General features: G+C 41.1%; 3 protein-coding genes across 3 annotated transcripts; 1 reads left to right on the forward strand and 2 right to left on the reverse strand.

Moving 5' to 3' along the window:
• Window positions 1-306: 306 nt before the first annotated feature.
• LOC126780090 (RNA pseudouridylate synthase domain-containing protein 1-like) lies at window positions 307-3,976 on the reverse strand. Its single transcript, XM_050504355.1, has 5 exons — window positions 3,639-3,976; window positions 2,434-2,671; window positions 1,825-1,980; window positions 1,503-1,620; window positions 307-548 (listed from the first exon to the last, which is right to left on the reverse strand). Exons 1-5 carry the CDS (start codon window positions 3,729-3,731, stop codon window positions 344-346), a joined length of 810 nt encoding a protein of 269 aa, XP_050360312.1. The 5' UTR covers window positions 3,732-3,976; the 3' UTR covers window positions 307-343.
• Window positions 3,977-4,754: 778 nt separating this feature from the next.
• Window positions 4,755-13,023, forward strand: LOC126779982 (zinc finger protein 383-like). The gene is made up of 11 exons (XM_050504214.1): window positions 4,755-4,984; window positions 5,672-5,791; window positions 6,465-6,683; window positions 7,420-7,650; window positions 7,938-8,056; window positions 8,507-8,603; window positions 8,910-9,025; window positions 10,738-10,849; window positions 11,406-11,507; window positions 12,341-12,472; window positions 12,915-13,023. Exons 1-11 carry the CDS (start codon window positions 4,880-4,882, stop codon window positions 12,987-12,989), a joined length of 1,428 nt encoding a protein of 475 aa, XP_050360171.1. The 5' UTR covers window positions 4,755-4,879; the 3' UTR covers window positions 12,990-13,023.
• A 2,187-nt stretch (window positions 13,024-15,210) lies between these two features.
• On the reverse strand, window positions 15,211-26,164 carry LOC126780039 (mitochondrial ribosome-associated GTPase 2). The gene is made up of 6 exons (XM_050504290.1): window positions 25,846-26,164; window positions 24,569-24,695; window positions 21,854-21,981; window positions 21,016-21,202; window positions 16,080-16,166; window positions 15,211-15,557 (listed from the first exon to the last, which is right to left on the reverse strand). Exons 1-6 carry the CDS (start codon window positions 26,113-26,115, stop codon window positions 15,259-15,261), a joined length of 1,098 nt encoding a protein of 365 aa, XP_050360247.1. The 5' UTR covers window positions 26,116-26,164; the 3' UTR covers window positions 15,211-15,258.
• Between the last annotated feature and the right edge of the window lie 87 nt (window positions 26,165-26,251).

Raw genomic sequence — 26,251 nt, forward strand, 5'->3', positions numbered from 1 at the left:
CTGTTACGGTTACAACTGTACGCTATTTATATGGCGCCAGAGTTACCTCCTGGACTGTCAATACTTGAAAGATGGAGACCATAGATAATTAAATACTTTTTAAAGATTTGACATATTCTTAACTTAAAACGGAAATGCAGAACCTTATGCCTAGGCCTATGCCAGACCATCTCTCAATACACCGCCATAAACCGATATATAAAGAATAAAAGCATATTGCTTTTGAGAAAAATGTCTGTTCGTGCGCATATATATATGCGTGTGTGTTTTTATCTGCGTGTGTGTCAATAATTATTATAAGAATAATGAACGTAAGAAAATAAAACATTTATTTCATCACAATTCATTCTCGACAACAAAACTCCTCGTACCGCAGCCCATCAGCGAGGTTCTCATCGATGACGTCACAAACGGACGCGAAGTCCTCTTTACTCCTGTACTTAAACAAAACCCTGTCAGACTTCCATTTGGACGCGAACCGTTCGTCCGTGAAAAACGGTTCCTGTGTCTGGATGTCCAGCGTGCTACTTTGAAACGGTAAAACTAACCTGAGGAAGATAAAAGATATTTATAGTCTATTCCGACCACAAGAGTATAGACAAACAAACAACTTCGACCTTGAATTGATGCGGTATCATTGGTCGAGATCTAAAATAATCTATGGTATTCTTTTTTTATAGAATAGGAAGGCGGACGAGCATATGGGCCACCTGATGGTAAGTGATCACCAACGCCCATAGACCTTGGTGTTATAAGAAATGTTAACCATCGCTTACATCACCAATGCGCCACCAACCTTGGGAACTAAGATGTTATGTCCCTTGTTCCTGTAATTACACTGGCTCACTCACCCTTCAAACCGGAACACAACAATACCAAGTACTGCTGTTTTGCGGTAGAATATCTGATGAGTAGGTGGTACCTACCCAGACGAGCTTGCACAAAGCTCTACCACCAGTAATTGGTCGAGATCTAAAATAATCTATGGTATTCATTATGGATTTGCGAAATAATTAAATTTAATGTCGATGAAGTCGCTATCGGACTTTTGTACGTAAAATAAAATATATATATTAGTTGTCTGGTTTTCATAGTACGAGCTCTGCTTAGTTTATGATCAGATGGCCGTGTGTGAATAAAGTCCCAGGATATTATAACAGAACAGTAACAGCCTGTTAATGTCCCACTGCTGAGCTAAGGCCTCCTTTCCCTTTTGAGGAGAAGGTTTGGAGCTTATTCCACCACGCTGCTCTAATGCGGGTTGGTAGAATACACATGTGGCAGAATTTCAATGAAATTAGACACATGCAGGTTTCCTCACGATGTTTTCCTTCACCGTTAAACACGAGATGAATTATAAACACAAATTAAGCACATGAAAATTCAGTGGCGCTTGCCCAGGTTTGAACCCACGATTCATCGGTTAAGATTCACGCGTTCTTACCACTAGGCCATCTCGGCTTTTATATATATATATATATTATAAAAAGATAAATATACACCTCGTAGCGTGTAGAAACATCCGGTGGGGGGCGGTGTCTTTCCTGTCGCTGTACGTGTAGTCGCCGAGGATCGTGTGACCGACAGACATACAGTGCACCCGCAACTGGTGGGGGCGACCTGAACCAGAGAGCAGACGGCATTACGACGAATCGAATCGAGCCTTAATACGAGCCACTCGGAAACGGTTCAATCGCTTCATATATCATCCAAGGCACGGGAGTGTAAGCAGTCCTAACTCTGGCCTACTACTGAGAATTTCTCTTCAGGAAAATTCAAAGGTCAACTCCCAACCGAGGATTTTCGGCAGTCAGCAAGTCTCACCCGTGATGGGCTTGAGCAGCACCACGGTGGCGGGCTGCCCGCCGTACGCGCCCGCCTCCAGCGCCAGCAGCCGCGTGTGCGCCGCGCGCGCCCCCCCGCCCCCGCCACCCGTCACCGCCACCATCCTGTGGACGCCCTCCGCTGCTAGATCTTCTCCTGAAAAATTACGCGTAAATAGACTTTATTACTTTGCTACCTTATGGATTTCATAATATTAATGTACTTTCGATTACTTCATAAAATAGATACGTTTTATCCTATTCCTTGAAATACGAAGCGTATTAGGTATTATTCTATTTTCGTTACAATCCGTCCGGCAGAATGTGGGCGAGCTTTTAACAATCGCAACATAATTACTGATGGCGTTACGGATACCCCAAAAACCTCAAACCCTCTTCTATAACCGAAATATCGGAGACCAGAACGCTTTGGGGACTGCTTTATAATGTGCACATCAAACTTTAAACTCGCTGCCGGCAACTGTATTCCCGGGCATGTACAAACTTAAATTCAAACATGAAGTGAACTGTCACTAAATAGATTCGCTCGCTCCATCGTCCACTACATCTTGAGATGAACAAACAGTCTAGGAGCGAACCAGTTACTCACCAATCGCGTATTTAATATCAGCCACGTCAAATTGAAGATGCCGTCGCAAGACAGCCACGTAGTATTTCCTCGTCAGCCTCTTCTCAAAGAGTCTCCCGGCCCTAGCAGCCGCCTGTTTAGTCTTTGCTATACAAAGAACGCCACTGGTCGAATAATCGAGACGTTGGGCGAAATGTAAGGGGTTCGATGACGTTGAGAGATGGGAGTCGTGTGACGCGATGTGGCAAGCTACTGTGTTCTGGAAATTCAATGAAAAATCAAACGATATGGTAGGAGGGATGTAAAATATTCAAGTGAACGGCTATTGAAAGAATTTATAACTACAGAAATATGGTGTTTAATAAAATAGTATATAAAAACGAAGTATATATACGCGCCACACATATGGGAGCATAGAGCGGCGGAGAAACATGATTTACTGGTGGTAGGACTTTGTGCTCGTCTAGGTAGGTACCACCCACTCATCAGATATTCTACCGCAAAACAGCAGTACTTGGTATTGTTGTTTCGGTTTGAAGGGTGAGTGAGCCAATGTAATTACAGGCACAAGGGACATAAAATCTCAGTTCCCAAGGGTGGTGGCGCATTGGCTATGTAAGCGATGGTTAACATTTCTTACCATGCCAATGTCTATGGGCGTTGGTGACCACTTACCATCAAGTGGCCCATATGCGCGTCCGCCTAACTCTACAATAAAAAAAACGACTTCATAACAGAGCGTCTGCCATGTGCCGTCACTGTATAGCAGTCTATTTTACCCTGATTATTAATACCTGCTTTGTAATTAGCTATTTTCCATCGAGAATGGATGACGTAACTAAAATATGTGAGACAGCTATAAAATTTTAATCCAAGTATTGAAACTCCATTAACTAGAATAAATTGTTTTTTTACATAAAAACAAACTTATGTTAAAGCTTCTATAAATCTATATTTGGGGTAATTTCATGACGGTAAGAAAACGATTTACATTCGTTTAGATTAAGTATACAGTCATTGTGTCAAAAAATCCATGAAATTAAACAATCAACTGTATAAGCAGTAAGACTTGTATCCACTATCCAGATATGTAAAAAAAAAATAATGTCAACGTCAAGCTATGCAATAACAACAAAAATATAACCTAAAATGTATTTGATTGATCTTAATACGAAATGAATTTATATTTAGAGAGGTACCTGCTTAGAAATTTAAAGCTGGCTTACCTTTTCATTCTCATTATTTGAGTTTATGAACATATCAAACGGTTTATTGACTATAACATAATCATCATCTTCGTAAATCTTTTCGACAGCCATATTAATTACTCACTAATCCAAATAAAAAAAAGTTAAAAGTGTAAAAAAGTCGACCTCTTGGGATTTAGCTGTTCAATTTTTATGCTTGTTACAAAGTTTGATACCCTCGGACATAAATGCAAAAGGAGAGTTTGGAACGCCGTCTGGATAGCTCTATCGAGAGAAGCGTTCAGTAATTCCTCCAAATGCATTTTGTCCTGGGCTTTATATTCATGTATTTTTAAAATTTCACATTTAATTAGATTTTTTTCTAGCAATGTTTGAAAAATATCAATTGACGCTTACTTTTTTAAAAACAGAAATATTTTTATTTAAATAAGTTTTTATATACTTTTGAACGTCAAAAGTTAATTAGTTTATTAAATTAGTAAATTAAAAATACCTATGGCAGACTTTTACTCATATGCTATTTTAATATTTAAACTAAGGACGAAAAAAAGTATTATTTCATGACATATCAAAGGAAGCATATAACTTTTCTTATTCACGCTTATATACACGCTTAACTCACAATGCAGTAGCTTTAATTACTTTACCTCCTATTTCGATATTTAATTTAAAAACATGCGTGTTTCATTGTCTAACTAACAAAATTAAAATGAAATAAAAATAATAGAAAGAAGAAAGCTATGCTTTACTACTTTTAATAGTTTATAACAAATATGAAATGAAAAATATTTATCAGACTTGGGCAAAATGTAATCAGATTAATAATTTACAATTTCTACACGTAATCAATCACGATTAGAGTAAGTCAAGTGAATGCACCAGAGCATCCTCGTACGTTCTCTTCAGAATAAATCAAAGTTAATTCATCTGATTACATTTGTCAAAGTCTGTATTTTAATAATCTTTCTGTTCATTTTAAGCTGCAATTTAGTAATGTATACGCTAATCAGGCAATACGCTTTAGACACTGGATTATACATTACACAAAACAAAGTGGCGTTGTAAACTGGCAACATTTATCAAACGCCAAAGCCCTAAGTCCTAACTCCTAACGTCATTCTCATATATGACAAAGGATGCATTATTGCAACTTACAAGAGGACGCTAAACTTTTTCACGAAAAACAATACAATCAATACTTTTTTAAACATAAATAAATATAACTTAAAGAAAGTTAAGGAAGTTATTAAAACATAGAAATGGAGGAATTATGCACAGCCTGTTTATGCTCAGGGCGTTATTTGTTTTACATCGAAGGGACCGATCTGCAACAGCCTTATATTCAAATATTAAATGAAATTTCTGTAAGTTTAGTAAACTAAAATGATTTGTTGCGAATAAGATATATATCTCAATTAAAGGACTGTCTAATTATTAAATTACTCCTTATATTATGATATTTTGGAATGTTTTTCGTTTTCGGAACAAAAATATTTTATGCGGTAATAAGATAACGAAGTGTCTATTTTTTTAACATTGATTGATCTCCTATCAGGAGTGGATAAAGACACCAATGATTTATTATTAAAAATTTTATTAACAATAACCCTACATATTATAAAACAGTCCACCGCCGCGTCTGTCTGTCTATAAACTCTAAAACTACCGAACAGATTTTGATACGATTATCACCAATAGACAGAGTGATTCATAAGGAAGGTTTAGGTGTATGATTCATTATAGTTTTATGTAAATTGGCTGAAATATGACGATAATTGCTAAAGATTTCGAAAAAAAATCAGGATGACTGCTTCGTATTTATGTAGTTTTACTGGCCTGCGATGCGTAAAGCAAAACTTATATGAAGTATTATGATATAAACATTTTATCTGGACGTTATTTGACTCATGCAGAGATGGTACAGGTAGCTAGTCATCACATAAAATCTTCAAAAGAATTTTGGTCTCATATAATCGTCGGCCATTATTCTTCTTGTTCCAAATCATATAGTATTTAATAAGTATAATTATGTAAAAACCATTATGTATTAGATTTCAGAGAACATGTTGTCTGTTAGCATCCGTATTTGCTGGGAGTGTAAGGCTATGTTACATCGCTTTTTAAAATTCAAGAGGCAAGCGCAATACTGCTATAAAGAATTACTGGATTATGTAAGTCTTATCATTAGTATATAGTTTGTTAATCAAGCTTTGTGTCAGTTGGGTAGGTACCCACTCATCAGATATTATACTGCAAAACAGCAGTACTTAGTATTTTTGTGTTCCGGTTTGAAGGGTGAGTGAGCCAGTTTTCAGCTTGGAATTTTTAATATTTCTTACAGTGTTACAGTCAATGTTTATATGGTGGTGACCACTTAACATCAGCTATTCTATAAAAAGAGTAAAAAATTAGTAATGAAATGCATTAGCAAATTGGGCATTTATAGTAAGCAGCTGCTATCACTCACAGACATTTGTATTGTAAAGTGTTAACCATTTCTTACTCCGGCCTCAAGCTAACAACCAAAGGAAATAATATATTATCCCTGCTTTGCTTGTTGTTACCAATGCTCATTCTTCCAACTGGAGCAGCAATATAAAGTTGTGGATTTAAATTTTTGCCTTACCTTAAATGCTTATAATGAATGACGATGAATATTAGAATAAGCATAAGTTAATATTGTAAATAATTTTGGTATCCTCAACTTTCGTTATTAGGGTAAAAATTAAGCATAAAGATTTAAAATTGAATATCGTCATTTTAAATAACTTTATGCAAAATCTCATTACCCTCTCCTACCTTAGTCTGCTCATGTAATTAATATGTGTAATTTCTTAATTACAGAATACGACGGACTTTAAAAATGTTATAAAAAAGCCTCCAAAGTTACAAATGCATTCCGTACACAGTATTAGTTATCCGGAGAGTGAAATTAAAGTTGAAATCGATGATCTCAATGTTAAAGATGAAATAACGGACAACGATGAAACTCACTACGAGCCGGAGACGTTTGTAAATGATTTAGTTGTAGACGACGATGTTAAAAATAAGAAAGTTAAAAAGGTAAGTCTATAAGATATTTAAATACAAGAGGTTTATACTTAGTGTTCTATGAAACAGTAATTTGAAGAAGGACCTAGTGGTTAGAACGCGTGAATTTTAACCGACGATCCTGTGTTCAAACCTGGGCAAGCACCACTGAATTTTCATGTGCTTAATTTGTGTTTATAATTCGTCTTGTGCTTGACGGTGAAGGAAAACATTGTGATGAAATTTGCATGTGTCTAATTTCATTGAAAATATGCCGCATGTGTATTCTATCAACCCGTATTGGAGCTGTGTGGTGGAATAAGCTCCAAACCTTCTCTTCAAAAGGGAGAGGAGGCCTTAGCCCAGCAGTGGGACATTCACAGGCTGTTACTGTTACTGTATTACTGGTTTGATTATTTCTAAGAAGGAATAAATATATAAGGCTAAATACATTATAAATTTAATTTTTATTCCTAAATTAAACATCATATTAAATTGTTGTATGGTTTTGTACAAGCCCATTTTATTAGGTACCACCCACTCGTCAGATATTCCAACACCGAACAGCAATACTTATTATTGTTTGGGTTTGAGTGAGCTAGTGTAACTACAGACACAAGGGACAAATATCTTAGCTCCCAAAATTTGTGGTGTATTGGCTATGTATATGATTATTATTTCATACAGTGTCAATGTAAGCAGGTGACCCATTATCTGCCTGTTTGTTTAATTAAAATAAACACTTAATTTATCTTTTATCTTTCGACAGATAACAAAAAAGAAAACAAAACAAAAAGTCAAGTTAAAAAAGAAGAATTTAGAAGTAAAGAAGACAATAAAAGTAGCGAGCGACGTTGAACCGGAGTGCCTTGACAGTGAGACAGAGAGCAAGAAGTGGTTTGTGAATGAGACTGACGAGTTTAAATGTAAGGACTGTGGGGTGATCTTCAAAGATGAGGCGGAGTTACAGAGCCATGTGGAGAGTGAACATACAGTTGAGGTATGAATAACACAATGCCTAGGCAGCATCAGCTATTATAAGAGGCTGCTAAACTGGCTGATGGGCCACCTAATGGTAAATGGACACCACTGATAGACATTGTTATCATGCATGTCCAACCTTGGGAACTATGATGTCCCTTGTGCTTGCATTTATACTGACTCACCCTTCAAACCGGAACACAAATCTATCCAGATGGGCTTGCACAGAGCCCAATTGATATAAAGTGAAATCATGATAACATATCAACACAGCACATACTTATTCTTTTGTTCCCGCTGTTCCAGGAGACGGTTCAGAAGAACGGCGTGAGACCGCGCAGCAAGGAGCAGCTGCCGGAGAAGCCGCAGTGTGTCGAGTGCGGAAAGATCTTCAGCTCACGGAAGACGTACAGATATCACCTCAAGTAAGTCCGTCTTGCTATAAATTAGTCTCGGGTTAGCGGATGGTAAGCGGTCACCACTCATATACATTGTATATAAATGGTTAAACATAGATGGCTCTTATAAGGACGGCTCATTTATACATATGTCAACTAGTTACGAATCGTTTTATTAATTTATTTAAATTCTGAAACGCCTCTGATTCAGCTAAATCCTGTCTTTGAATAAGGTTTTTCTATCTATGTGTGTTTTATATTAAAACGCAACTGATTTCTTAGTATATTCTCCTGTGTGTTTGGGTGTTAAGTATAAAATAGCCTTGGGGTTCAAACTTGCCTTATATCAAATTTGATCAATATCGGTTGAGGAACTATTGAAGCGCGATTTAATTAATTACTAACGCCATCTATCGGCAGCATGTGTAATTACAACTTGTAAATATTTTTTATTGAATGTTTGTCGTTATATTACAGCGTACTGCACAAAGGACAGAACCGATATCCGTGTCCGAGATGCGGGAAAGTCTATCAGTGGAAATCGAACCTGGGACGGCATATGAGGAGTCATAAGGTAAGTGTGTTAAACGCAACAAACCGGATGTGGAGTCTACCGTTGTTTCATAAAGCAGTCTGTAACGAAAAGAATCTGTAAGAAACTGATGTTCCCCATCAGTCCTGCGTTAAAAAAAACGCAAACGGTACACCTGATGTGAAGTGGTCACCGTCGGTCAAGGACACCTGCAACATAACGGGAGTTGCTGATGAACTCCCAAATTATAGTAATCGAAATACTGGATCAATGTAAACCGGACATTCACTGGATAACCGGACATTCGATAAACGGCTTAAAACAGCCCGCCTTGTGTCTGCCCCCCAGGCGCGCGACTCGGGCGAGCTGCACTGCCGCACGTGCGACAAGCGCTTCGCGTCCGTCGCCACCTACCGGCAGCACCTGCGGGTGTCGCGCAGACACGTCGCCGAGACAGACTTCACGTGAGTCACGTGCACACACACACACACGCACGCATACACGTCGCCGAGACCGACTTCACGTGAGTCACGTGCACACACACACACACGCACACGCACGCATACACGTCGCCGAGACCGACTTCACGTGAGTCACGTGCACACACACACACACACGCACGCATACACGTCGCCGAGACCGACTTCACGTGAGTCACGTGCACACACACACACACGCACGCATACACGTCGCCGAGACCGACTTCACGTGAGTCACGTGCACACACACACACACGCACGCATACACGTCGCCGAGACCGACTTCACGTGAGTCACGTGCACACACATACACACACACACACACATGCAGGCACGGCGCGCTAGGTCCTCCGATCGGAGAGCGCAATGACTACTGTTCTACAGTTTTTAGATGTCAAAATATTAGTAGCTATCGAATCTCGATAGAATTATTTGTGTACATTCCCCCCCCCCCCCCCTAAATTGACTTGGTCTATCAATATATTTAAAATGTCAAAAAAGACATTAATAAATAGGACGTACTCAATAAGACTATCGTGAGTCACGCGCACACACATTGTACGAGTACATAGTACGAGTCTAGATGATAAAAATTTAATTGTTGTGTTCCGGTTTGATCGGTGAGTGAGCCAGGGGAACTATAAAGACATAACATTATAATTCCATTAATTGGTAATGCATTTATTGCAAAGGATGATTAATATTCCTTACAGCTCCATTGTCTATGGGCAGTGGACTTACCACCAAGTGGCCATTTGCCCGTCTACCTATTTTAAAAATATATAATTGTATTTTATTAACTATGTACTATTGGCTGAAAACTATTAACTACTACAAGAGTCTATATTGTCAGTTCTGTGGAGAATCTAAAGTTATCTGAGACGATTCTAAAGTGTTATAAAAAAAATGTAAGTGTCATGGTCACTCACGAGAGTCGATGTGTGAACACGTGCGCTCGTGTAACGATCTCACGCACACTAACTCAGTCACAGCCTGTTAATGTCCCACTGCTGTTATTTATTCTGGTGGTAGGGCTTTGTGCAAGCTCGTCTGGGTAGGTACCACCCACTCATCAGATATTCTACCGCAAAACAGCAATACTTGATATTGTTGTGTTCCGGTTTGAAGGGTGAGTGAGCCAGTGTAATTACAGGCACAAGGGACATAAAATCTTAGTTCCCAAGGTTGGTGGCGCATTGGCTATAAGCGATGGTTGACATTTCTTACAATACCAATGTCTAAGGGCGTTTGGTGACCACTTACCATCAGGTGGCCCATCGTCCACCTTCCTATTCTATAAAAAAAAACTGCTGGGCTAATTCCCCCTCTTCATTTTGAGGAGAAGGTTTGGAGTTTATTCCACCACGCTGCTCCAATGCGGGTTGGTAGAATACACATGTGACAGAATTTCAATGAAATTAGACACATGCACCCTCACGATCCTTTCCTTCACCGTCAAGCACGAGATGATTTATAAATAGAAATTAAGCACATGAATATTCAGTGGTGCTTGCCCGGGCTTAACCCACGATCATCGGTTAAGATTCACGCGTTCTAACCACTAGGCCATCTGTGCTTACTCGGCACACTAACTCACATTGACGTAACTCACGCTGACGTCATCACGCTCACTCTCTCAGTTCCCGTGTAGTGAGTTGTGACGTAAGACGTCGTCGGCTGACATTCGTTCCGTTCAGTTTCATGTGCAACGAGTGCGGCAAGCGGTTCGTGAACAAGACCCGCCTGCGCGACCACGTCGATTGGGAACACCTCAACAAGATCAAGTTCCGCTGTCAGCTCTGCGACAAGGTGAGCGGGGGGGGGGGGGCATCGAGCTGTCATTACACATTACAGACATTCTAGATTAGATTGTTATGTTTACTGGTGGTAGGGCTTTGTGCGAGCTCGTCTGGGTAGGTATCACCCACTCATCAGATATTCTACCGCAAAACAGCAGTACTTGGTATTGTTGTGTTCCGGTTTGAAGGGCAAATGAGCCAGTGTAATTACAGGCACAAGGGACATTTTTTTTATATAATAGAAAGGCGGACGAGCATATCGGTCCCCTGATGGTAAGTGGTCACCAACGCCCATAGACATTGGTGTTGTAAGAAATGTTAACCATTGTTTACATAACCAGTGCGTTACCAACCTTGGCAACTGAGATGTTATGTCCCTTGTGCCTGTAATTACACTGGCTCACTCACCTTTCAAACCGGTACATCTTAGTTCCCAAAATTAACTGTAAAAAATATAATAACCTTATTATTAAGACAGTATACATCATTATTATTTGATTAAAATCTGTGAACCTCATATCTAACAAGTGTGTCGCTTATTGTGATTGCGTGTCCGTGTGTTGCAGCCGTTCAAGTGCCACACGTCGCTCTACGTGCACATGCAGAACGTACACAGGAATAAGGAGAAGAAGGACAACCTGTGCCACGTCTGCGGGAAGTCCTATCAGGTGGGGCGTTCGATCGTTATGACTCTTAGTGCTCTGACATTAAAGTCTATTTTATATTCTGTATGCCGACTGCAAAGTTCTGAAGATCCCGTCATGGACAAGACCAGTTTAGCAATCCAGAATTCCACTAAGATTAATTGGCAACAAGGATTTTTTTTTTTATTTTGAACGAAAACTTAATAGGACTTTATTGTAAATTATTAATATTCCTATTTCTCCCTCCAGTTAAATTTATTAGGAGTGGGAGCTTATTAGCCCAAGGGTCAGCATCGACTACGATTTTTACATTGCTAGTCTCGGAACTGCAGACGGGCAAGGGTCATGTGATGATAAGTGGACCCCCATAGACAGACCATAGATATTGGTTCTGTAATAAACCTAGGGAATTAAGATGTCACTCACTCCTCAAACTGGAACAGAACAATACTAAGTATTGCTGTTTAAACAAGTAAATTGACAATGGATAAGCTGGTATCCTGGTAACCCGGTAACAGCCTGTGGATGTCCCACTGCTGGGCCCTTTTTGAGGAGGTTTGGAGCTTATTCAACCACGCTGCCCCATTGCGGTTTGGTGGAATACACATGTGGCAGAATTTTAATAAAGTGAGACACATGCAGGTTTCATCATAATGTTTTCCTTCACCGTAAAGCACGAGGTGAATTATAAACACAAATTAAGCACATGAATATTCAGTGGTGCTTGCCCGGGTTTGAACCCACGATCATCGGTTAAGATTAACGCGTTCTAACCACTGGGTTCTCTCAATTTCAGCTATTAATCTAATCTTTATTAATCACGTCGAATAATCGCGTATGACTGTCCGTGTAAGCAGAACGCGGCCAAGCTGAAGTACCACATAGTGGCGATGCACACGAGCGAGACGCCCTACTCGTGCGAGCAGTGCAGCGCCGCCTTCGGCTGGTACTCGTCGCTCTACCGACACGTGCGGGAGGTGCACTACAAGGTACATACCTCCCCCCCCCCCCCACACACACACACAAACAAATACACAAACACACAAACACACTATACAGTACTACTCTAAGAGTCCATTATTATGTATATAGTTGAGTAGTATTTTTTAAAGTATCTATATAAGTATGTATTTACAGAAGAAAAGTAGTATATGTAGTATATCAGTTGTCTGGTTTCCATAGTACGAGCTCTGCTTAGTTTGGCATCAGATGACCGTGTGTGAATAATGACCCAGGATATTATTATTATTATTATTAAAAAGTAATTTTGTTAAAGTCACGTGCATTTGATGCGTGTGAGAGGCGTGAAAATAGCGCCACCTAGTGACAATAATTGGTATTTCACACAAATTTCAGTTAACATACAAGTTTTAACTTATTAATAACTTAAATCATTATCGTTATCTGATTTAAATGTATTTTTTTTTTCAGATGAAAATCCAACCGAAAAAGACAAAGAAAAGCAAGAAGTTATCAGCCGAGCTGCCGTCCCCGGGGCCCGTCTAGCTCAAATGTTATATAATAAATACTATACAATATATTTTGTTTGTTTCACTAAGCATGCTCATGATTTCTAATAAGTAATTTGGTCTAAACGTTAAACATATTATAAAAATGTTCTAATGGCAGGAGATGCCTGAAGAACGAGGGTTTGTGACAAAAACCTGCTTTGGTGCACATGTGTGTGCGCAAATACAGAAGCATTTCATAATCCGATCGCGCGGTAATCAGACACCGGAAACAGTTCAGGCACAGGACCAACAGCTTTACGTGCTCTCTGAGTGTAACGGCATGGGAGTGTACACACTAAAATCTAATTTCCAGACTCCAGGCTGCTACTGAGAATTTTTCGACAGAAAACTCAATAACTTTTTATTGGCCCGAACCAATATATTTTGAACTCATGACCTCGCGATCTAGCCATTAGACTAAACAACAAGGCAGTTAAAAGTACACTAATAATTGAAAATAAAGTATACTAAGTTATATATATATAATTAAATACACTGGCCTCCAACAAAATCGACCCACCTACATTTTTTGTAAAAAAGCTATCGTATGGTTTTAAACTACCACATATTTATATTTTTAAGATTGATAATGAAAAAATGCAATTGTAGGATTGTACAAAAACAGAAATAGTGCGCAAAAAATAGGTTTTTAGGTAAATATGTGACAAAACACGAAAACACAAAATTTTACGCAATTTTATTTTTTTGTGTACAAAACGATTATGCCGTTTGTTTTTAAATTTGGGTGCCTAAATCTTACTTTAATAGGGAGTGTTTCCTCCTCTTGACCTAATCACTGCCTGCATACGCCTATTAAGTGACCTGATTAGCTTTTTAATGTCTTCCTGTGGGGTCTGTTGCCATTCTTCAGTTAGGGCAGCTTCCAGTTGATTCAGGGTTTCTGAAATTGGATTTCGTGCTCGAAAACGTACGTTTTAGCTGGTCCCAGAGGTGCTCTATCGGGTTTAAGTCCGGACTATTGGCTGGCCACTGCATAACTGGAATTTCGACTTCCCTGAGATAGTCTTTAACAATTCTAGCGACGTGAGGTCGTGCGTTGTCGTGCAATATATCCAGCGTAAGGAATCACATGAGGCTCCAGAATGTCCGTTATGTAAGTTTTAGCATTAACAGCACGATTACGGAAAAAAAACAGCTCTGTGCGTCCCGCCAAAGAAATACCTCCCCAAAACATTGTAGAGCCTCCACCAAATCGGACTGTTTCTCGAATGCAACACTGAGAGTAGCGTTCTCCTGGCCTTCGCATGACGTTACGTCGTCCATCAGAGCCTACTAGAGACATTCGGCTTTCATCACTGAACAATACTGTCTCCCATTGGTCGTGTCCAATCGACGTGCTGCCTAGCAAATTGTAGTCTTGCTTGTCGATGGGATGCTGTGAGTTTTGGTCCTGTTGCTGGCTTGTGAGGGATTAAGTTTTGCTCTCGAAGTCTTCTTCTTACAGTATTTTCACTCACAGACACTCCACGACTTTCTCGGAGTCTACCTTGAACGTCAACAGCCGAAAGATGTCGGTTTCTTAAAGACGTCAAACCAATAAAACGGTCATCGGTCGGGTTCGTGACACGCCCCCTACCAGATCCTGGTCTCCGGCGATACTCCCCAGTCTCCAAGTAGCGTTTGTACACTCTTCGCACCGCTGAACGACTTAATTTTAGTATTCTAGCCACATTTCGCTGTAAGTTAATTATAATAATATATATAACTTAGTTAATATACTCAAGGTTTTTAACGATATGAGCATTACGTAACATTATGTAGGTGGTGCGTTATCTTTTCTAAAACCCTTAATATTACGGGGATGGCAGTTAAAGGATTTACAATTTATATCCACTTAACTATACTTCCAAAGTTCCGGTAAAAACTTCGGTGACATTTAAAACGTCATATTTCAAGATTCCACAACGAATACCACAGATAACTTATCTATAGACCAACGTTATCACAATTGAATGTCAAATTTGTTTAATATTTATGTAAAGATAAATATTAAACAAATTTGACTGTCATTAAATTACTAAATTTTTATATATTTTTTATTATATATGTATATAGTGTTTGTTTGGCTCCAAAATGTGAAACATTTGCTTTTTACTGTTTTAAACGATAATATTATATTCAGATTATTTTTTTAAGTAAAAAATAAAATTCATTTCTTAGTTACAAGTGTTTAAGTTAGTAAATAAAAAAGGCACTCAATTTAAATATTTTATTAACAGGAACGATAAAAACTGAACTGAGCACTACGCAGCGTCCGCGTCGTACATGTCGCGCACGACCCTGAGGAACTCCGCCAGGTGGGCACCGGTCTTGGCGGAGAGCGGCAGCGCGCGCTGGTGCCGGCGCAGCTGCTCGTACGCGCGCCGCCCGGCCGGCAGGTCCACCTTGTTGACCACGACGCAGCGCGGCCGGGCGGCGAGCGCGCGGCTGTACAGCGCCACCTCGCGGCACAGCGACGCGTACTGCGCAGCGGGCGAGCTGCTGCCGTCCAGCAGGAAGATCAGCCCGCGGCAGCGCTCCACGTGCTGCAGGAACTGGATGCCTGCGATTATCACGATGCAAATTTATGGGGGGGGGGGGGTGTGATTTGGAAATAAAGCACGAACTGCTTTATTTCATTTGTTTATTAATGCAAATTCTGTCAAAAAATACCATCTATATTCCACGTCACAGACGATACAAAATCTTTTATTCTAACAAACATTTTGAAATTATAAATAAAATTATATTTTTAATTATAATTTTGAAATTATAACTCAAATAATAATTGAAGCCGAGATGGCCTAGTGATTAGAACGCGTGAATCTTAACCCACTATGGGTTCAAACCCGGGCAAGCACCACTGAATTTTCATGTGCTTAATTTGTGTTTATAATTCAACTCGTGCTTTACGGTGAAGGCAAACATCGTGAGAAAACCTGCTTATGTCTAATTACACTGAAATTCGACCAACCCGTATTGGAGCAGCGTAGTAGAGTAAGCTCCAAACTAGTAGAGGCTTGAAAAAAGCGGACCATTAGCAGGCTGTTACTAAAAAAAAAATTGCAAGCAGTATAATTCTCACCCAAACCGTAGTTCTTGTGCGACCCGGGTATCAAACCGGGCAAGTCAGCTATCGCGACTTGTTCGTAGTCATCGTACGGGACCATCCCTACCGAGAAAACAACATCACATACATTTGAATTTACCAAGAAACCAAACAAGAGTGAAAGAGAAACAAGAGTGAAAGAGATAGCGCTAGTCTATAATTTTATTACATTATATTTATTTTGTAATAACACATTACTATCTTTTTTTTGTTTATATTCGCCGGGAGGGCAAATGACTACTCCACCTGATGGTAAGTGGTAGTAGAGTCCAAACGCGACGACGGCCAGTACAGACAGGAAAAACGTTCTGCACTAGCCGCCTTCGCCTTGCCGGCCCGCAAGATGCCTCTTCACGCCTCGTTTGAAGGAACCCGGGTTGTAAGAGGAGGGGAACACGTGAGCTGGTAAGGAATTCCATTTTTTGGAAGTGCGACAAAGAAAGGAGTTGCCAAATTTCTTTGTTCGCGATGGAATTGATGTCACAGTTAGGCGGTGACATCGAGAACCAGCTCGCGTGGACTTAAGAAGGAAGAGGGAAGCAGGAATTAGAGAGAATAATTCCTCAGAGCACTCGCCGTAATACAGTCGATAGAAAGCGAAGGGTGAGTGAGCCAGTGTAATTACAGGCACAAGGGACATAAAATCTTAGTTCCCAAGGTTGGTGGCGCATTGGCTATATAAGCGATGGTTGACATTACTTACAATGCCAATGTCTAAGAGCGTTTGGTGACCACTTACCATCAGGTGGCCCATATGCTCGTCCGCCTTCCTATTTTATAAAAAAAAAAAAAAAGCCCTCTCCTCAATTTCCGCCCGCCCAGCCACTGCGCGTCCGTGGTATCCACCATGCACTGTACTATCGTCTGCATAGCAATGTATGTACCCAAGAGAGAGCATATCATTGATATGCAAAAGAAAGAGTGTCGGAGATAGCACAGATCCCTGGGGGACCCCAGCATTTACTACATAGAATTGTGAAGCGCAACCATCAACTAAAACACGAAGGCTACGCTTGTGTAGGAAGCTGGCAATCCAGGTGCATAGCTGAGCAGGCAGACCATATGCCGGCAGCTTGGAGAGAAGACTTCTGTGCCAGACCCTGTCGAAAGCCTTGGAGATATCGAGGCTGACAGCCAACGATTCTCCATGCTTGTCGATAGCTTCACCCCTGAGGTGTGTTACGTAAGCTAGAAGATCACCTGTGGACCGTTTTGGTCGAAACCCGTACTGACGATCATTAATTAGACAGTGATCTTCTAGGTAATGGATCAGTTGGTTGTTTAAAATCCGTTCCATCACCTTACTAAGTACTGAGGTAATAGCTATTGGCCGATAATTTGCCGGGTCAGACCGATCCCCTTTTTTGGGAACCGCTTGCACATTAGCTCTTCTCCAAGCCTCCGGCACACATCCCGAAGAGAGAGAAAGTTGGAACAGGCGCGTTAACACAGGAGACAGCTCCGCTGTGCACTTCTTCAGCACTATAGCTGGCATCCCATCGGGACCGCTAGCTTTCCGTACATCAAGTGATTGCAGCTCCTCACGCACATCACGTTGCCTGATTTTGATGTCAGGCATCGTATGGCCACATGAAGGTATTGTAGGTGGCAGCGCACTACAATCATCGATGACGGAATTATCGGCAAAGAGTTTAGCCAGGAGATCAGCTTGCTCTTGCGGACTGTGAGCTAGCGATCCGTCCGGATTTCTGAGCGGTGGCAGCGAAGGTTGGCAGAAATTGTTTTGCACAGACTTGGTCAGACGCCAGAAGCTACGGGAGTCCCTAGGATGCGAAACAAGATCATGACCAATCTGTACAATGCGCTGTGCATCCGCTCTCATGTATGCCTTTCTACAGGACTTGGAATTTTTATTGTAGTTTGCTTTCAGTGAGTCAATGTTAGATGCCCCGCTAATGCAGCCGTTGATCCACTTGCGATATGCCGCCTGCTTAGATGATACAGCATCGCTACATTCACGAGTGAACCAACGGTTACGCGTACCCCTACTGACGAGATCTGAGCTAGGAATGTAGTATTCCATTCCCAACATGATCTCGTCAGCAACAGCAGTGGCACTAGCTGTCGGGTCATTTCCACTGAAGCAACGTTGCTTCCAAGGGACCGACGCAGAGTAGTCGCGCATACCGTCCCAATCTGCCGACTTATAGTGCCAAACGCGACGTTTGCATACCGCTAGTGGCGGCAGCTTGGCCTGTGGCTCTCTGGTAGATATAAGGCCGTGATCCGAAGAGCTAAGAGGAGCCTGAACCACAACCTGATATTCCACCGGGTGAGAAGTCAGCAGAAGGTCCAGTAGAGAAGGTGCTTGCCCATCAATGTCTGGGATCCTGGTGGGCTGATCAACCAGTTGGGTCAAGTCATGTGTGAGAGCAAACGCATGAGCAGTCCTTCCAGCATGGTTAGTTTTGAAGGATTTCAACCATGATTCGCGGTGAGCATTAAAATCCCCCAAAAACACCAATTCCGTGTTAGGAAATTGCTCTTGCGCAGCATCTGCCACCCGACTAAGATGGTCAAATAATCGGCTTGTCTCCAAGTCACCATTGTGGGATCTGTAGAGGCACACGTAGACTCGACTCTGACGAACCAGGTCCACACGTACCACCAACATGGAGAAGGAGGGGTCCTCCAAGCAGCGCAGTCGGTGACAGCAAACATCCGTCCTGACGAACAAGCATACTCCGGCTTTCGCTTTGAAGGATTCTTCAAGCGTGTAACGTGTGACGGAGTATTTGTGTCTCCGTGAGAAACAACATCTATCTTTTTTTTTTTTTATATGTCCGGGATGGCAAATGACTCTACTCCACCTGATGGTAAGTGGTTGTAGAGTCCAAACGCGACGACGGCCAGTACAGTCGGGAAGAATGTTCTGTACTAGCCGTCACCGCCTTGCCGGCCCGCAAGATGCCTCTTCACGCCTCGTTTGAAGGAACCCGGGTTGTAAGAGGAGGGGAACACGTGAGCTGGTAAGGAATTCCATTTTTTGGTAGTGCGACAAAGAAAGGAGTTGCCAAATTTCTTTGTGCGCGATGGAATTGATGTCACAGTTAGGCGGTGACATCGAGAACCAGCTCGCGTGGACTTAAGAAGGAAGGGGGAAGCAGGAATTAGAGAGAATAATTCCTCAGAACACTCGCCGTGATACAGTCGATAGAAAGCGCTCAGTGCTGCTATCTCGCGACGCAATTGTAAAGGTTCAAGGGTGTTTGTGACCTTTACGTCGCCAATAATGCGTATTGCACGTCGCTGCAACCGGTCCAAGGCCTCCAGTAGGTACTTAGCGGAGCCATCCCAAAGGTGCGAGCAATATTCAACGCAAGACCGTACCTGTGTTTTGTATAACAGGCACAGTTGTTGCGGCGTGAAAAAACGCCGCACCTTGTTCAGAACTCCGAGTTTTCGTGAAGCTGTTTTTATAATAGCCTCGATGTAATCCCTTGGACTAAGGTCGCAGCGAACGTCCATCCCCAGCATGGCGATTTTGCTTTGTATCATCAGCGGTATGCCACAGAGGGAGGGATGTGGGTAAAATGGTGACTTTTTCTCTGTGAGAGCGCATACCTGTGTTTTCTTGGCATTAAACTCAACAAGATTATCAGAACCCCATTTGGCAATGAGCTGTAACGTCCTATCGAGTTCAATGACAAGATTCTCCCGCCTCTCCTCAGTTTCCGCCCGCCCAGCCACTGCACGTCCGTGGTATCCACCATGCACTGTACTATCATCTGCATAGCAATGTATGTTCCCAAGGGAGAGCATATCATTGATATGCAAAAGAAAGAGTATGGGAGATAGCACAGATCCCTGGGGGACCCCAGCATTCACTACATAGAATTGTGAAGCGCAACCATCAACTAAAACTCGAAGGCTACGCTTGTGTAGGAAGCTGGCAATCCATATTTCGCTCTTACCCATCATTACATCTCTTTCATTTATTTTTATAAACGTTTTTTTTTAAATCATGTCCGTTGTTAAACATTTTTTTACATATTGATTCCAATAGCACGAGTAAAGATAAAGAAGTTTGACCTTGAATTGTAATGACGTCATTGATCGACCTTTATATAATCTGTGGCAGCAATTTCGGCATGTTATCGGAACTTTGTAAGTAAAACTAAAGTGTATGTAAGTAGTCGAGTGTAACAGTGTCGTGTTGTATATGGAGATACATTGATAGAGAAGTGTTTGTGGTGTACGATACAGCGGAGCTGGTGGCGAATCGCATGGAATGTGTGAATATATTAATTTATCTATACTCCTCGACCCACTCATCAGATATTCTACCGCAAAACAGCAGTACTTGGTATTGTTGTGTTCCGGTTTGAAGAGTGAATGAGCCAGTGTAATTACAGGCACAAGGGACATAACATCTTAGTTCCCAAGGTTGCCAATGTCTATGGGCGTTGGTGAACACTTACCATCAGGTGACCCATACGCTCGTCTGCCTACCTATACCATAAAAAATTTTGATAAGCAGTATATACTTAGGTGAGCAAGTAAATAGACAAAATACACATATATATGGCTGTTTGTGTAACTATTTGAGATTAATCGACTTCGAATCAGCATTGGAATTTGTACATGCATGTGTTTTTCATGGAGAAGTTTTTAATACTATGCACTATGTCTCAACTCGCCGCTAGATGGCGTTGCACGACAGTATACCGCTCGTACAGTATTAACGTCCTGCGGCCGGTATTAATTAAACGAATTGTCTATGTCTTTTTTTTTGGCGTTTCAGCTTCATTGCAAATTTCATTAAAATCGGTTCAGTGATTTAAACGTAAAAGCGCAACAGAGCGACAGATAAAGTTATTGGCGCTTAATATTAATGTAGATAATCATTAATAAATAGTAAATCAATATATAAGTTTGTTCAGGTCCATACCGATGTGTGGTCGGAGCGTGGTGAAGGGGTGGGGGGCGACGGTGGGCCTGGCGCGGGTGATCGCCCGCAGAAGGGTGCTCTTCCCAGCGTTGGGGAACCCGATGAGGCCGAGGTGGGCCATGGACCGCACCTCCAGTGTGTACTGGTAGGTCTCGCCCGTTGCACCGAACTCGGCTATCATTGGGGCCTGAAGGATACCTTCACATCACTATCTCAATAACAATTCTTATTAATAAATATATTATATTTAAAACAGCTTTAGAAGAATTTTCCTGATATTACAGTACTGTACAGTAACAGCCTGTGAATGTCCTACTGCTGGGCTAAGGCCTCCTTTTTGAGGAGAAGGTTTGGAGCTTATTCCACCACGCTGCTTTAATGCGGGTTGGTAGAATACACATGTGGCAGAATTTCGGTAAAATTAGACACATGCAGGTTTCCTCACTATGTTTTCCTTCACCGTCAATCACGAGATTAATTATAATCACAAATTAAGCACATGAAATTCAGTGGTACTTGGCCGGGTTTGAACCCACATTCATCGGTTAAGATTCAAGCGTTCTCACCACTGGGCCATCTCGGCTTATTCATATTTATTTCCTGATATTCACATTAAATATTTATTTTCGTCTATTATATTATCGTTTGTCTATGATAATCATCAAATTTATTCAAAAATAATAGTTTTCTAAGTTTTTTCTAATATTATACTTATTGTTTTGAAATGACAAACAGACACTATTATTTTATATACTTAACAATTTTATCAATCTATTATATAACACTTTACCCAACTTATATTAAAAACAAAAAAAAAAAAAAACAAAAGAAACATTACTTGTTCTGTATCCGTCAGGAAGAATTTATTCCCCCTCCCCCCAGCTCCCCCCCTCGCCGCGACGAACATCGTACCCTCCTCCTCTAGATCTCCAACGACACGGCCATTGCTATCCTTTATTATTGTACCTAAAAGAATATAGATTGTTTAAATTTAATTGTAAGTCTGTTCAAGCGATTTGAATTAATAATAATATAATAATAATAATATCCTGGGGCAATTTTCACACACGGCCATCTGATCCCAATTTTTTTTTTTTTTTCAGCCTTTTGCCGTCCACTGCTGGACGAAAGCCTCCCCCATAGAACGCCAACCATCCCGATCTTGGGCAGTCCGCATCCATCCCGAACCTGCCACCTTTTTTAAATCGTCGGCCCATCTTGTCACAGGGCGTCCTACACTACGTTTGCCTAAGCGTGGTCTCCACTCCAACACGTGTCGGCTCCATCGGCCATCAATGCGCCTGGAGACATGACCAGCCCACTTCCACTTCAGCGAGCTAATTCTAAGCGAGATGTCGGTGACTTTAGTTCTCTGGCGAATGTCCTCATTTCGGATTCTATCTGCCAGAGAAACCCCAAGCATCGCGCGTTCCATTGCTCGCTGAGCGACCCTAAATTAGTGGACCAGTCCTACGGTAAGTGTCCACGTTTCGGCACCGTAAGTCATTACAGGTAGGACGCACTGATTGAAGACCCTGGTCTTAAGCGACTGTGGGATAGACGATTCAACAATATGACGTAACCTCCCGAATGCCGCCCAGCCCAAACGTATTCTTCTTTTAGCCTCCTTCTCAAAGTTGTGCCGGCCAAGTTGTATAGTTTGGCCCAGGTAGATATATTCCTGCACAACTTCAAGTGGAGAGCCATTTACGACCACTGGTCTCGGGGATACATGACGGTTTGCCATAATTTTGGTCTTTTCAATGTTCATCCCGAGACCTACTTGTCTTGAAGAATCGCTCAGGCTGTTTAGCATCTCTTCCAAATCCTGCAGAGTCTCCGCCATGATGACAATGTCGTCGGCAAATCGCAGATGTGTAATGTGTTGGCCATTTATATTAATGCCGCGTCCGTTCCAATCGAGCGTCTTGAAGACGTCCTCCAATGCATTGGTAAAGAGTTTCGGTGATATTACATCTCCCTGTCTTACCCCGCGATGCAATTGGATTGGTCTTGTGCTCTGATCTTGTACTTGGACGGTCATGGTTGCGGCTTCGTACAAACACTTTACCACCCGGATATACCGACAGTCAATTAGGCATCTCTGCATAGATTCCAGAACAGCCCAGGTCTCGATGGTATCGAAGGCTTTTTCGTAGTCCACAAACGCTAGGCATAGAGGCTGATTATATTCCTCGGTCTTCTGTATTATTTGCCTTAGTGTGTGTATGTGGTCTACGGTACTGAAGCCTTTTCGAAACCCAGCCTGTTCCACGGGTTGGAAGTCATCGAATTTTCGGGCAAGACGATTCGTGATTACCCTCGAAAACAATTTGTAAACATGGCTTAAAAGTGAAATGGGGCGGTAGTTTTTCAGAAGAGCTTTATCGCCCTTCTTGAAAAACAGCACCACCACACTTCTGCTCCATGTCTTCGGTGTTATACCATTGTGGAGGACGGAATTAAAGATGTTAGCCAGCTCTCTCAGAACTGGTGTGCCTCCTGCTTTGAGAAGCTCTGAGGTAATTCCGTCATCTCCTGGAGCCTTGTTGTTTCCAAGTTGCCCGAGAGCAATCCTAATCTCGCCCAAATCGATGTCGGGAAGATTGTCTGATAGATGGCGTGTTAGTCTGGCTCGTGGGTCATCCGCACTGTGGGACTCAGGTGGAGGTACTCGTGATGAGTATAAATCGCCATAGTACTTTTCGACTTCAGCTAGAATCTCTGGTTTTGAGGTGACGGTTGTGCCTTGTATGGTTCTGAGTTTTGTCAGGTGACAACAGGAGGTATGTGACTTTGCAAAAACCTTTGAGCCCCTATTGAGTGCTATAGCATCTTCAATATTCCGGGTATTCGCTCGTCTTGTGTCACGCCTTATTAGTTTTTTAACCTTCCTGTTAAGTGCCTGACACTCAGATGGCGTCATGTTCTGCTGTTCTCGTCTCCTCGTCATCTCGTTCAGAGTTTCGCCTGAGAGCTTCGACTTATGTCCATTGCTCTTTTGTCGAAAGTAATTCTGGCCTACCTCGCGGATGACACGCACCAGACCATTGGTGGCGTCGTCAATGCCCTGCCTGGTTTCCAACATGGCAAATCGGTTCTGTAGTTCCAGCTGGAAGCTTTCGCAACCAGCTTCGACCTGAGGCAGAGTTGGTCTAAGAGTCGACTTCATTAACCGCGATCGTTCTATTTTAGTGTTAATATTCGCGATCGTTCTATTTTAGTGTTAATATTCAGGATCCCAAATTAAGCTTGTACAAAGCTTGTGCTATGGAAACCAGACAACTGATATACTACATATACTACTTTTCTTTTGAAAATACATACTTATATAGATAATTACACCCAGACTCAGGACAAACAGAGGTGTTCATGCACACAAATGTCTGTCCTGGGTGGGAATCGAACCCACAACCTTCGGCTTGAAAGGCAAGTATCTACCAACCACGCCAACCGGCTCAATTTCATTTTAAAATCGCTTTCACTTTCATTTTAAAATCCAAAGACATATAATAATAATAATGTCTTCTAAAAGAATAGTATATAAACATACCTAGTGGCACTTCTATGACAATGTGCTGAGCATTTTTGCCATTGCAGTCCTTCCGGGAACCTTTGTCACCGTGCTTAGCTTGAATTACTGACTTGCAATGGTTCAAACTCTTTTTGGAGTGTGTAGCCTGGAAATATCATACGAAACCAATATTAGTCTAAATAAAAACATAATATAAAAGTTCTTTATATATACATAGCAAATTGTTTTTGCTATAGCTTATTCTAATCAAAGTAGAAGTATTATATACACTTTATATTCTCATATTTCATGCGATTCGCTTATAACTCAGCTGTTACGCACTACAAACAGTTCTCCATTCGATAGTATATCTTTATTTATAATACAATACTATTCCACTTAACAACTTAGATGGTATTCAACATTCCAAATGCCATTATTCACAATTCCATTATTAATATTATATATTATTCAAGATCTTAACTGCCTTGTTGGTCTAGTGACTAGATGTAAATGTCGCAGACCCGGAGGTCCTGGGTTGCCGTCCCATCGGATTATAAGAGTTAGGGAATAGAGAGTGCGCCTGGGGGCACTATAATATCTCCTGCGCAGTTGACTAATCTCTCTTGAGGTTTGCCACCATGGCTGAAATCGGTCTGGAGGACCTTATTCAAGATCAAAAAGTCAAAGTTGTTTATTTGACTTTGTTTCGAATAGGCTATATATAAATAGCTATAAATCGGTTTAGTATATTATATATATTTATTGTAATGGGAGTGAATATATATTTATTTCAATTTCTTAAACCGAGTGGTAGGGCTTTGTGCAAGCCCGCCTGGGTAGATGCCACTCTCTTATCCTATATTCTAGCACACAGTAATACTTAGTATTGTGTTCCCATTTTCAAGTAAGTCAGTGTAATAGCAGGCTTGAGGCATGAACATCAATGACCAGATGGCCCATGTCCCAGTTTGCCTATTTGAAATATAAATAAATAAATAACTTGTTATATATTATAATATATATATTTTTTCTATTCAACTGTAATTCTTTACATAGCCAATTGTGCCTTGTTGTTACTATTTTAGTGTGTTAAATTTAACATTAAACACCCTATCACTTAAATATCGTTCAGAACTATGAAATGCTAAGCGCATTCCCTCTTGTGAATTATTGCTTCTCTATACGGTATATATAAGTCTGAATATGAAATAGTAATTGCTGGATAAACATCCCCGTCACTTTTTTTTGGGACCCAAGTGTCAGGACACCCAGGAACGTAAATAATAAGTAGTTAAATTAAAATCAAATAATACCTGAAAAATTACGTGACCCCCATGACCACCGTCCCCTCCATCGGGCCCCGCGTGTTCCTTGCACCATGCACTTAGAAAAGAAACACACCCATCACCCCCATTCCCACCAACAGCTCGAACTCTACAATAATCTACGTAATACTGTGCGTTATTACGAGTAGACTTTGATTTTAGACTACGCAAAGCTTTCGGCACGTTTTCATTTGATAGATTACGAGTTATTTGTGAAAATGCTAATTTAGGGCCACGATATAATATTGCAAGTCTCATTATTATCTTTTCATTTATAAATTTAGGTTATTATGTATTGTTTTTCTATTTGACAAATGCATACTTTGTTGACATTTATTATGACATAACTTTTCAATAGGAGTTCGGAAAATAGATTATTCGTTTAGGATCGCAA

This window comes from Nymphalis io, chromosome 30, assembly GCF_905147045.1.
Source record: "Nymphalis io chromosome 30, ilAglIoxx1.1, whole genome shotgun sequence".
Lineage (NCBI taxonomy): Eukaryota > Metazoa > Arthropoda > Insecta > Lepidoptera > Nymphalidae > Nymphalis > Nymphalis io.

What these genes read in the sequence shown, in the direction of transcription:
- LOC126780090 (XM_050504355.1), bottom strand. Translation starts at nt 3,731, where the DNA reads ATGGCTGTCGAAAAGATTTACGAAGATGATGATTATGTTATAGTCAAT. An exon ending in GCTGCTCAAGCCCATCACGG is followed by an intron (nt 1,621 to 1,824) that starts GTGAGACTTGCT and finishes TCTCTGGTTCAG; the next exon opens with GTCGCCCCCACCAGTTGCGG. An exon ending in ATGTTTCTACACGCTACGAG is followed by an intron (nt 549 to 1,502) that starts GTGTATATTTAT and finishes TATCTTCCTCAG; the next exon opens with GTTAGTTTTACCGTTTCAAA.
- LOC126779982 (XM_050504214.1), top strand. Translation starts at nt 4,880, where the DNA reads ATGGAGGAATTATGCACAGCCTGTTTATGCTCAGGGCGTTATTTGTTT. An exon ending in ATAAAGAATTACTGGATTAT is followed by an intron (nt 5,792 to 6,464) that starts GTAAGTCTTATC and finishes TCTTAATTACAG; the next exon opens with AATACGACGGACTTTAAAAA. An exon ending in GCTGTCAGCTCTGCGACAAG is followed by an intron (nt 10,850 to 11,405) that starts GTGAGCGGGGGG and finishes CGTGTGTTGCAG; the next exon opens with CCGTTCAAGTGCCACACGTC.
- LOC126780039 (XM_050504290.1), bottom strand. Translation starts at nt 26,115, where the DNA reads ATGAGACTTGCAATATTATATCGTGGCCCTAAATTAGCATTTTCACAA. An exon ending in GGGGTCACGTAATTTTTCAG is followed by an intron (nt 24,696 to 25,845) that starts GTATTATTTGAT and finishes TGATATTTCCAG; the next exon opens with GCTACACACTCCAAAAAGAG. An exon ending in CACGCTCCGACCACACATCG is followed by an intron (nt 16,167 to 21,015) that starts GTATGGACCTGA and finishes TTTTCTCGGTAG; the next exon opens with GGATGGTCCCGTACGATGAC.